General features: G+C 34.7%; 2 protein-coding genes across 2 annotated transcripts in view; both read right to left on the reverse strand.

The window, feature by feature from the left end:
• LOC109848728 (3-ketoacyl-CoA thiolase 2, peroxisomal-like) lies at nucleotides 842–5,598 on the reverse strand. The gene is made up of 14 exons (XM_020418380.1): nucleotides 5,415–5,598; nucleotides 5,234–5,310; nucleotides 4,745–4,829; nucleotides 3,997–4,123; nucleotides 3,817–3,915; nucleotides 3,670–3,737; nucleotides 3,456–3,563; nucleotides 3,297–3,374; nucleotides 2,609–2,741; nucleotides 2,425–2,521; nucleotides 2,170–2,293; nucleotides 1,972–2,080; nucleotides 1,342–1,425; nucleotides 842–1,245 (listed from the first exon to the last, which is right to left on the reverse strand). The coding sequence occupies exons 1-14, from the start codon at nucleotides 5,493–5,495 to the stop codon at nucleotides 1,136–1,138; spliced, it is 1,380 nt and encodes a 459-aa protein (XP_020273969.1). The 5' UTR covers nucleotides 5,496–5,598; the 3' UTR covers nucleotides 842–1,135.
• Nucleotides 11,216–11,945, reverse strand: part of LOC109850223 (probable pectate lyase 15) — a 4,947-nt gene continuing 4,217 nt past the window's right edge. The window contains 2 exon segments of the mRNA XM_020420186.1: nucleotides 11,216–11,838; nucleotides 11,911–11,945. The exon segment at nucleotides 11,911–11,945 is cut by the window's right edge and continues 26 nt beyond it. Of these exon segments, the coding sequence (XP_020275775.1) occupies nucleotides 11,593–11,838; nucleotides 11,911–11,945 (281 nt within the window). The 3' untranslated portion in view covers nucleotides 11,216–11,592.

Below are 11,945 nucleotides of genomic sequence, written 5' to 3' on the forward strand. Positions count from 1 at the left end.
AAAATTTGATGTTGCAATGAAGATTGAGGATTATATTATATTCTGATGACTACGAATCATCTCAGAAACCAAGCACATGCGAGTGGTCAGTTCTGACCACTTATTTTGCAGGGTAAAATTCTAAATCCACCCCCCCCCCCCGCCCCCCACTATTTTGGTAGCGAAAGGTCAGAACCGACCGTTCACATGCGATCAGCTGAATCGACTTCCTTACTATTTGCAGCGAAAAGTCAGAATTAACTGCTTGCATGCAACCAGTTCTAATAAAAAGGGGACTCTATTCTAACATAGTGAGCAAACACACAAAAAATAATTTATTCAATTAAAAAAGCACAAAAGCAACAGCACATGATAAGGAAGAACCACTCTAGAAACGTCCAGAAAGTAAAAATTCTTATGGGCCACTATCCATTGGCCCTAAAGTGAAGCACTCACACACACCTTTAAAACTTTGTCAAGTGGCGCTTATGATGATTATAGGCCAGCAAAATGCTGGCGTTATGGGGGGTACACCATTAGCTTTGCTTTGCGACTATCTCGTTGATGTTGGTCCTGTGTTTTCTTTGTCTTTTCCTTAAAATATAGAAAGCGTGGGCGGAATTGTTTGTATTTGTAGCAGTTTCTGTCCATTCATCCATCATACCCTTCTGCTGAAACCATTTAACATATTGCCTTCTGTTAGCAAATACGGTAACACGGGCAGAATCGGCTGCAGCGATTAGCTTAAGAAAAAGATTAATTGTGCAGCAACTCCTTCAGCATTACGTTTGCGCCATTTATTATCTTTTAAATATTAGTGACATAACTCAAATAGTACAGAAAATCTTAGCAGTTTAACCCCTTAAAGAATAATTATAGTTGCAGAACTTTGTAACAAATTGCGGACAAACTTATCACCCTTTATTAGGTAACATATTTGTGTACCTCAGATATTGTTATTACATTTAATTTGACAATTCCTTTGAATCAACAGGCCTTGAATCTATCAACCTGGAAGTACCAAGCTACCTTATTACCAGCAACAACTGCATGTAACTTCAACCACTCCAAAGCTTGCAACCTCTGTAAATCTTCAACCCTGACTGATAACCTTTCAGAGCGATCTCAGATCATCGATCTAGGTGAAGTAGAAGCTCTACATGGCATCTTTTGACAGCAAGTTGTTTGACTGGATCCTACGAGCATTGTTCAGCTGGTCCACTGCATCACCTCTCTCAAACACTGCTGCTGCTCCCATCCCAGAGCCTGCACGGAAGTTTTTTTTTTAAGTAAATGACAGAATTTCCAGAGATGGGTTTATTCACATTAAAGTGGACAGAAAAAGATAAGAAAGAAACCCACCTATGCACATAGATACAACTCCGAAGCGACAGTCTTTCCCTCGGCGTCCCATTTCATTCAACAGAGTGCTAACACAGCGTGCACCTATGGACAAGCGAAAAAATGACGGTGAATTTATCATATGAAGTTTCATCAAGTAGCATCTATCAACCAGAGGCTTACACTGGAATTGCACAGGTGAAAGATTAGTCATGTACTCTGACATCTTTACTTGACAATGTTTCAAAGGTTAAGCAGATAATTACCTACTAAAATTTCACACAATCATCATATCATATGGACCTATGTTAGCTGCATAATTCTACCTCAAGCTTGAGCATCTTTGCATGTAAATACCTATCAGACAAAACAAAAACTAGCTAAAAATTATATACCACCCGTTCAGATAGGAGTTCACACAATCCTCGTACAATGATTTGAAATCTTTTCATATTAGTTCACTGATTGTAGCTACAGATAGGAGTTATTTGATATAGGAACGCCTCGAACAAATAAAAGCACGTCAGAAGAACATATGCATACTAATTAGTTAGTTTTGAATTAAATACCACCCGAAACAAAGACCCAATTCACCGCTATGCTTGGTATCTTCCATGTTATCTAGAGATGGGAATTGATTTTGTAAAATACCTGTTGCACCAAGTGGATGTCCAAGAGCAATAGCGCCGCCGTTTACATTTACTTTAGCAGGATCAATCTCCAACTTTTTGCAGCAGTACACAAATTGGGAGGCAAAGGCCTACATAATTAATATGCAATGTTTTTAGTTGCATGGTTTACCACTGCGATTATGATAGCAAATAAAACAAAGATCTCCTTATCATTTACCTCATTTATTTCAAAAAGATCAATGTCCTCAATTTGAAGACCAGCAGATTTAACTGCAGGAGGGATTGCAGCAGCAGGACCAATACCCATAATAGCAGGATCCACCCCGACCGCAACAAAGCTCCTACAAGATTTTACATACATTGATCAAACTGATTGAAAGGGTTTTCTTTATTCAGATGTCAAGAATGACATCCTAAAATAGAACTCAGAATCAACTAAAAGTAATAGGACTAGACTCTGTAATGACAGAACCTGAATATGCCAAGTATAGGCAACCCTTTCTGCATTGCTACATCCCTCCTCATGAGCAGAACTGCTCCAGCACCATCACTCACCTGACTTGAATTGCCTGGAAATAGATACCTCAACTCAAAATCTACATGCAGTATACATCTATAATGTTTTATCCTAAAGAGAAAAAGGAACATTCAAATACCAGCTGTTGTGCTCCCATCCTTCTTAAATACTGCTCGAAGCTTTGCCAGACCCGACACTGTAGTCTCAGGACGTATTCCATCATCTACAGATATGGTGACTTGTTTTTCTTCTCCACTCTTTGGGTCTACAATCTGCAAGAAATACAACTCTACATTAAATAACTGAAAACTGTGTTTATGGTTGATAGAATATCACTTTTAACAACAGAAAATGGGGTAATTGGTTCCGAAACTCCTAACAATAAGCACTGCTTGACCCTACTCACAATAAAAATGAAACTACATTTGGTTGCTCGAAGAACATTTAGACTTCTAAACAGGTAGTTGAGAAAAAACACAGAAGTTGGATGGAATTTCTGTATTCATTTTATCTTATGGGGACAATAGCCTCATGTTTTTGCACTTTTTCTTTGCAGATCCCTGACCATTTACCAGTACTTCAAAGAGAAGGTTTGATTAAAAAACATTACAAACCAAGAAAAAGGCTTGAAATAACTTTCTAGAGGTCATCTCTAAATTTTCAGTATTCACCATTCACCAAACAATTTCTGAGTGGAGAATTCGGAGAACAATATGACGTTGATAATTACTCAAAAAAAAAACTCAGCTTAAATTCTTTTTACTTATGATAATCCCAGATATCAATAGAAAAATCTGCATGACACATGGAGTAATAACGGCTTTCACCTTTGTCATCACAGGAACAATCTCATCTTTAAATTTACCGGACGCAGTTGCTGCAGCTGCTTTCCTATGAGATTCAACCTAAAAACATCCAACATAGCCATGTCAGAAGCAGGAGGGGTTATTTTCAAAAATAAGAAAATCAATGTTGAGAAAACTGACAGCAGCTTGATCCTGTTCTTGTCGGGTTACACCAAAACGATGGGCTACATTTTCAGACGTAATTCCCATAGGAAGAAGACAATCTTGAGCTTGTTGGAAATGCTTCACCTAAAGTATCAAAAGAGATGAATTATTTAAGTAGGAAAATATGACCTCTTGAACTTCCATCCAAAAAAAAACATGAATCATCTCATATATGCAACATAAGGCATACTTTTGGGTTAATGGATCCTTCCCAAGCAACTTGGTTTGCAGTCATGGATTCCAACCCTGCCCCAATACCTGCAATGAATTAAAAACGAATTAGAGAAGGAATACAAAGTTTACATATACTTAACAAAACAACAAACAAAAACCATACCAATGTCATAATATCCAGCTCTTATGGCAGCAGCAACATCAGCAACTGCTTGAAGGCCAGATGAACACTGCCTGTTCACAGTTCTGATTGGAACAGTTTCTGTGCAATCCAACATAATGCTTAAAGATGGAATTTAAGAGTGACAACATGCAAAAGGAAGGAAACATGGAATGAACTTACCAGGAAAACCGGCATAGAAGGCAGCCATCCTGCATTCATTTGCTCTTTGAGCACCTGGTGCTAAGACTGTACCAACCACGATATCACCAACTTCCTTTGGGTCCAGTTTGGTCTTATCTATCACTGCCTGTAACAACGATTTGTCATGAGAAAATAAACAAAGGATTGCAACTGTTATGACCTCAAATAAACTAAATGACAGGCACAATATATAGGTGAACTAAAAGCAATCTTCCTAAAAATCTCTATTGTTTTTAACATAAAAATGCTTTTACTCCAGCAATTGCCCTGACTATGAACGAGGCAGAACTTCAACTTTCCTCCAAAATGAGCACATATCACTGTGCTTTCTTTCTAATTCCTTCAGAACATAATTTCGCAGCTTCCACATTCTGTGCTTCTAAATGGTTCTATGAGCATTCCATCTTCCTCTCTCGTTGGTCGCACATTTCACATTACCATCAACCTCACGTCAGCTTTCCTTTGATGCACCCAAACCACAACCTCCTATCAGATAATAAACTCCTTGTCTTACCTAACTCCCAAACCTTCAAACTCCTCTCAGCAGTATTTTATTTTGGTTTAATCGTGTGTGGAAGAGATGAAAGAAACCAATTTTATTAATATTGAAACAATAAAAATGTGAAAGACTGACTCTTTCCTCCTAAGGGTGGACACTGTCCGATTTAATTATCATCAATTTATTTTAGCACCTCAAAATAGATACAAGTAAAGACTTGAGGCAAACCTTCAGAACAGGAGTCAGCAGGTCTTCAGGATATGTATCTTTAAAGCCTCCTCTCTTGGACTTGCAAATTGCAGTTCGGTAAGCACTGCAGAAATAAGGGCAAAAATACCAAGAATGAGCAAAGATACCCCAAAAGTGAATTGCACAGCACATGCATCACGACGCATTGAAAAGATTCAGGACCAAACAATCAAACGATTCGACAACTGAAGGTTCATCTCTTAACTAGATTGGTGAACCCCTAAGACAATATTAGCAAGCAAGCGGCACATAAATGAATAAGGTTACAGCACATAAATGTAGAAATCAGCAGATAGCAGAGCTTACTATTAAAGTCTCCTAATTTTTCTACAGAAATCCAAAGAGAATAATTTCTGCAAATAACACTATTTCACAAGATCCCCCCACGGCCGCCATGGGTACCCAAAACAGTAATTTCTACAATTAGTAGATAATGAAAGGCCTAGCTTAAAATGGACCATCACTTACGCAACAATGACGACATCATCGCCGAAGCTAGGGTTCCTCGAGTACGCAGCACTGTCCCCAGCAGCGCACACCGACGCCTGAACAAAGCCAACCAAAATTCACAACCAACACCTAGAAATCCCCCGATTTCGAGATCGAGTAACCGAAACCCTAGGTCCCCATCGAAGTCGGGAGAACTCACCGAGAGCACGGAGGAATCACCGGACGAAGGAGGGAGGAGGTGCTGAAGGAGAACTCTCTGCCTGTTGATCGCCTTCTCCATTGCGAGGGTCTCCCTAGATCTCGGCCCGCTGAGTCTCGTTCGGAGTTTGACCGCGATCGCGAATAGAAAAATGTTACCCGCACGAAAGGAACTCTTTCTATACGAAGCTACGGCATGGCGGTTGGATTGAGAATTTAATGCTGGGCTCGACGCACGCGGCCTCGTTTGCGCAATTGCAGGCCCACTTGTCAGCGAGCGGGCGGTTTATTGTGTTGATTTGCAGGAGTATTAAAATGTGTGGATAAGGTTTGCTGAGTTGTGGACGGATATGGGAATGCGTGACCGTAACGGCTTCTAGAAAGACACACGCATCGGCTCCCTGACGCTGGGCTGAAGGAGTCCGTTAGAGGCCGATGAAGGATGATAGGCCGGCCCATTAGGATCTCCATCTAATTGCACAGTTTGTTAAGGAGGTCTGGTGCTGGACCTTTCGACACACTGTACTTGGCCCATGGGCTTCTGTCGACAATAGTTCTTAAAGCGGAATATTCAGGAAAAAAGTGTTTGCTTTTAGTATTTAAGCATTCGACAGTAGCCCAAGTGTAGCTTAAACGAATATTTAGTATTACAAACATGCGCACAGGTCCAGCTATTGACATCACATCGATCCACGTACGTTTAATGTCATGGCTCTGATGTGCCGGATATTTTCTCCTTAAACAAATATTTACAGTTTTTGATATTAATGAAGCTTGCCCCTCTATTGTCATTAGTGGCCTCTACTTCTCTACCTACTTCGCCTTAAATAAAAGCTTATCCTTGATAGATCAACATGAACTCAGATTCAAGTTTTGGTTATGACTTTCGAGAAAATCATATCATATCATACTCTCTTTAAAAGTACGAGTTCGGAAAAATCTTTCTATGGTCAGTATTACCCTTAGCATTTTTTGAATATTACATTGTTATCCTAATTTATTCTAATTATCTTCTTTGAATTGGTAACCAAATTATTTATTTTATTCATAATGAGACTTAACACGTTATTTGATAAAATAGAATGGATTTAAAATAATTTAAATCATTTACTAATTTCAGTTTGTAGAGAAATCTAAAAATATATGTCAGCCAACACTTACAAGTTTTTGAAGTTTATAAAAAAAATTCTCAAAGTATTTTAATTGCAAAAACACCCCTACAAATTTAAAATTTTATTATTATATTTAAAAATTATAAATTTTACTTATCTCAATTTAGTGAGAAATCTGAAAAACATATGCTAACTAGAAACTAAAAGTTTTTCGACATTGAAAAAAATATCTTGTAAGTTTTAAAAATTATAAAAACACCCTTAAATATTCAAAATTTATAAAAAACACCTTGAAAATTTTAAACCTATAAACATACTAAAAAACTACAAATAACAAAAATAACCTCTAAAAATTTATAGAATTTGCAATACATACTCTAAACCTTTTTTGAATTATAAAAAAACCCTCAAAATTATAAAAATTACAAAAAATCTGATAATTTTTTACCTAATAACACATTTAAAATATAATAATTATAAATATTCTCTACATAATTTATAATTTACAGAAAAGCCCCTTAAAGTTTCAAAAATTATAAACAAACATTTAAAATTCAAAATGTACAAAAAACACCCTAAACTTTTAAATTCATTAGTAAATTGAAAACATAGGAATTATAAATAGTCTATAATAATTTACAATCTATAGAAAAGACCTATAAGTTTAAAAAATTATAAAAATCTTTAAAATTCATAATTTACAAAAGAAACACCATAAGAATTTCTAACCTATAGACACTAAATGAATATGAAAAATTACTAACAACCCCTAGAAAATTAAAATTTTGTAAAAAAAATATCATACATCTTTTAAAAGTATAAGTTTAGGAAAACCGTTTTATGGTAAATATTACCCATAATTTTTTTAAAAAGAGCATAACTAATTGAGAATCTATTAAATTTGAAATTTACAAAAAAACCACCCTTAAAGTATAGTACATTGCAAATTACCCCTCTAAAGTTTAAAAATTTTCAATGATTTTTTTGTAATTCCTTGATTTCAATGTAATGTTTAATAATTTTATGTATTTGTAAATTAAAAATTTTAGGGTGTTTTTTTACACTTTTTAAAACTTTAGAGAGTGTTTATTTTTTAGTTTTCTAAAATTTTATTGTGTTATCAATGTAATGTACATATACATCAATTAATGATAATATTGAAGGATAAGTCGTTCTTAAGATTATTAGATCATAGTTTAGTATGCACATCACTATTCCTAGATAGTATAGTTTATATATATAAAAAATTTTAGACAATCTATATAGTGATTAAAATTATTTTGACTTTAATGTACTATTTTTTATAAATTATATTTAATGTGAACCCACCATATAATTTTGACTGTGGTCATCATAATTTTGATACGTTTGATTGATTGATTATATACATATATAGACCATAGACTACTTTACTTTCTCACATGAGTTAATATTTTGTGCTTAATAATTTAAATTATTACTTTTAAATTTAATATAAAAAGGAGCTCTAATAACATTTATTTATTTACCTACAGCATAATACAATCTCAATTCCTATTTTTTGTTGGAGATTTAATCTATAGTTACACGTATCAATTTAGTAAATAAAATAATAGTTATTTATGCTTAAATTATGATGATTGTAGTTGGTCACTCACTATGAAATTTTTATGAAGTCAAATACCTTACTTTCTATAACTATATGCACTACCAATATATATTTTATAAATTAGTTCTTAATTTGACGTATTAAATTACTTTTTTGTAGTAATTTTTTCCTTGCCTTTTAGATTGTGTAATCACTATATCACCATTCTAGCATATAATGGACCTCACTCTAAATAGGCTTCAAGCCAATATTTGAGTTGCACTGAAGTATATACTATTGCTACTATGTATATATATATTTTTAAGAAAATCATGTTTAACACTTTTTAAATAGAAGAGAATATTCTAACATCTAATATTATAAAAACTAAATATAGCAATTGAATGATTATCAAAAGAGAACTTACATCAGAAAAATATGAATATTAAGATACAGAGGAAAGGTAATGACATTGTCAATAGTACTACAAATAGCAAACTACAATGTAAAATTAACATATTTTGTGAAGCCCAACTACTGGCTATAAGTATAAAGGTTTTTATATGTATACTTTATAATTTATTAAAAATAGTCATATAATCTTATATAATAAAATTAATTTAATATTGAATAATAATATCATTGTAATAATATGATTATTAGAAAAAAATTTCATGAATCGATATGTTCTTTACGATATATAAGTTATGCACTCCAAATTCGTGTGTCTTTTATAGAGCTAAAAAGTTTGAATACGAGCCTCTAATATATTGCTCTCACAATAGCAAAATCCACTTAAGAGATATGGATATTCCAGATGAGTATTGTATCCTATATACAATACAATTGTCCTATTCAAGTGAGTTATAATAGTATTTTTTATTCACATCGTTTGGGGTAAGATTTAATAAGGACCTTGCATCAAAGAAAAAAAAAATATTTTGAGCACATGGCGAAATATATCATAATCTCCATGTTCTAATTTTTTAAGAAAATAACTCTTCATACTTTCAGTATTACTTCTTTGATACAGAGAACGAGCTATAAAATTGAATGAAAATATTAGATAATACGAATATGAGTGAAACATCAACTAAAAATTAACGTGAATACGGGTCAAACACAACCAAAAGTTTAATAGACATATTACAAGTAAATTCATATGCAAAATTCTTTTGCGAATTGAGTGATCACACATCTTTTGAAGACTTTAAGATACTAATAAATAGAGATGTTTACTACATTAATGTGTTTATAACTCACAAATAGTAGATCACGTGGTCACAGTCTGGATTGAATGAAGTAATAATAATATTTTATTTGAGAGAGATTATTGAGTTGATGATCAATCTCGTAAATAACTTTGTTTTTTATTTTATTTTTATTCTATTTTTATCAATTTAAATAATTATGATATTTAACCACGTGTATTGCACGTGCATCTCTACTGGTTAAAAAAAAGTATGTGATGAGCAAATAACGCGTGTTCATTTAATTGGTTTGAAATATAAACCTTTACGAAAATATGAGGAAGAAGTGATGTGGGTTACAACTGTAAACAGACAAGGGTTCTGCTGGACCATGATCCCCTCTAATGCTCCCTTCAAGCCGTCGGTGGTGTTCGAAACTTATCCTTCAAGCCGTCGGTGGTGTTCAAATATAAGAGCTTTTCTTTCATGCCAATTTCAGATCTCAGATCTGATCCGACGGCAGGGTCTACAGGGCCAGGCCCACAACCTTATGTTATGGGCTTATATATGGATACAGAGCATTTCATGTTAAAGCCACTCTACTCCTCCTCCTCCAATGGACTATAGCTGTTCTCTACGTGATTGCATCCTCTCTAGATAATGGATAGCATGATGGTCAGCATCACAATCGTTCTAGTTATCGTCTAAGTCTTCAACTTCAAGTTCTGTGAAGTTATGTGCTAAAGTTGTTAGAATTAATATAAAATTATAATCTTTGATTTTTATCATATCTTCGAAGTTTTTGTTTAATGGTTAGAGAAGCTAAATTTAAGATGGTATCAGAGCAACTCAGGTTCAAATCTCACCGACTATGAATTTTAAGTGGATTTTCTAAAAATTGACACCATTGCGCGAGTCTAGATTTTAGCCCATAACAAAAGGCATTCAACCTGCGGGAGCATGTTAGAATTAATATAAAACTATAATCCTTGATCATTATCATAACTTCTTGATCCACGAGTCAACAACTCACCACGATCATATAAGGTCATCTCCAACCGGTCTACAATATGGAAAAATCTCCAAATTTGGAGAGTGAATCCTCTCCAAAGTACTATTCAAGTTTCATTAATTACAATTTTGCTATTTTTAACTATTTAATTTCTTAAAAATTACCACTTTGTCATCATTCTTAGTAATTTAAATTAGATGTTTAATTTCAAATAAATATAGTTAAAAATTTATAAATCTAATATTTGAAATCATTATATATTTGGAAAGTTCTCATTGAGATCTTTAAAATAAAAATAAGATTAATTTATTTTAGTATTATTATAAAATTATTATTTTTTAAATTAAATAAATAAGTATTAGACATGAAATTTTTTCCAAATAAATTATTAAAAATAAAATTATTAATATAAACTATATTCAACATTATTAATTTATATGGCTTTTTTGATTAAAAAAAAGAAAAACATTTGAAGAGTATGGGTTGGAGCAACTCTCCAAATTCCACTCTCCAAATTGGAATATTCTAGGAATATTCCAATTTGGAGAGTGGAATTTGGAGAGTATGGTGCCTAGTATTAATGATGCTTTAACAGAGAACAGCTGACGTTGTAGAAAGGAACTCGGATATTTTCCACCTTAAACCAATGAGTAGTTCTACAGGGACCATTTTTATGGGACAGTGGGAGGGGACAGGTGAGGTGTCCCCTCCCCATTACTTGACGCACTGTTCATGAACAGTGCGTCAAGCAATGGGGAGGGGACACCTCACATATCCCCTCTCTCTGTCCCATAAAAATGGTCCCGAAGGCATTTTCCTAAACCAATGCTCCTTTTTGCCTCCAATTATTTATGAGGTTAAATGTCAATCAACAGCTCTAACTTACACATAGAACTGACGTGCTAATTAAATCGCACGAAATTAACATGCAAGCACAAACCTTTCCTTTACTCAAATATACTATCATTCACTATTACATAAAACTGCCCATTCTCTCAGTCCATATGGCCCCATACGATAAAAGTTGCAGACACTCAAAACACAACTCAAGCAACAAAAGACTCACTCCGCATAAAAATGGGAGTGAAGTAGCAAGCAACAGGCAAAAACAAACATGTGTCGACAACGCTGCAGCATCCGTCCTTAAATGGAATCAGATGCGGAGGTTGGAAAAGGGAACGATGCAGTTTAACAGCGTCCGCACAAAACAAGCACATAAAAAACACTTGCTTTGTTGGGTATCTGTACGCTTTCATTCTCTCTTTTTTGTTGGATTTTTTTTTTCTTCTTCTTTTTAACTATTTTCTTTGTTTTATGTGTTTAATTGGTGGGATTAAGCTAGCAACTTCTGCCTCTGCGGCAAGGGAGAACTCCGGCGGAGGAAGTGAGACTACCGACGAGAGAGGAGGGCTTCGCCGAGAGTAGCTCGAGGATGCTCCTGCCCCCGACGGAGTGAAGTAGGCGCCGTTGAGCATGAGATCGCCTTCCGATCTCCAGTTCCAGCCTCCCCATGTTCCTCGATCTGTGTTCACTCTTTTTGTGACCTGTGTACGTTCAATGTAGTATTTAGACGGTGCTGGTGACCAAAGCGTTTCACTCAGGGTTGATTCGGTTACCTCTTTGGCGAAGGGGTCTTTGGGGGCGAGGTAGC

This window comes from Asparagus officinalis, chromosome 7 (genome assembly GCF_001876935.1).
Source record: "Asparagus officinalis chromosome 7, Aspof.V1, whole genome shotgun sequence".
NCBI lineage: Eukaryota > Viridiplantae > Streptophyta > Magnoliopsida > Asparagales > Asparagaceae > Asparagus > Asparagus officinalis.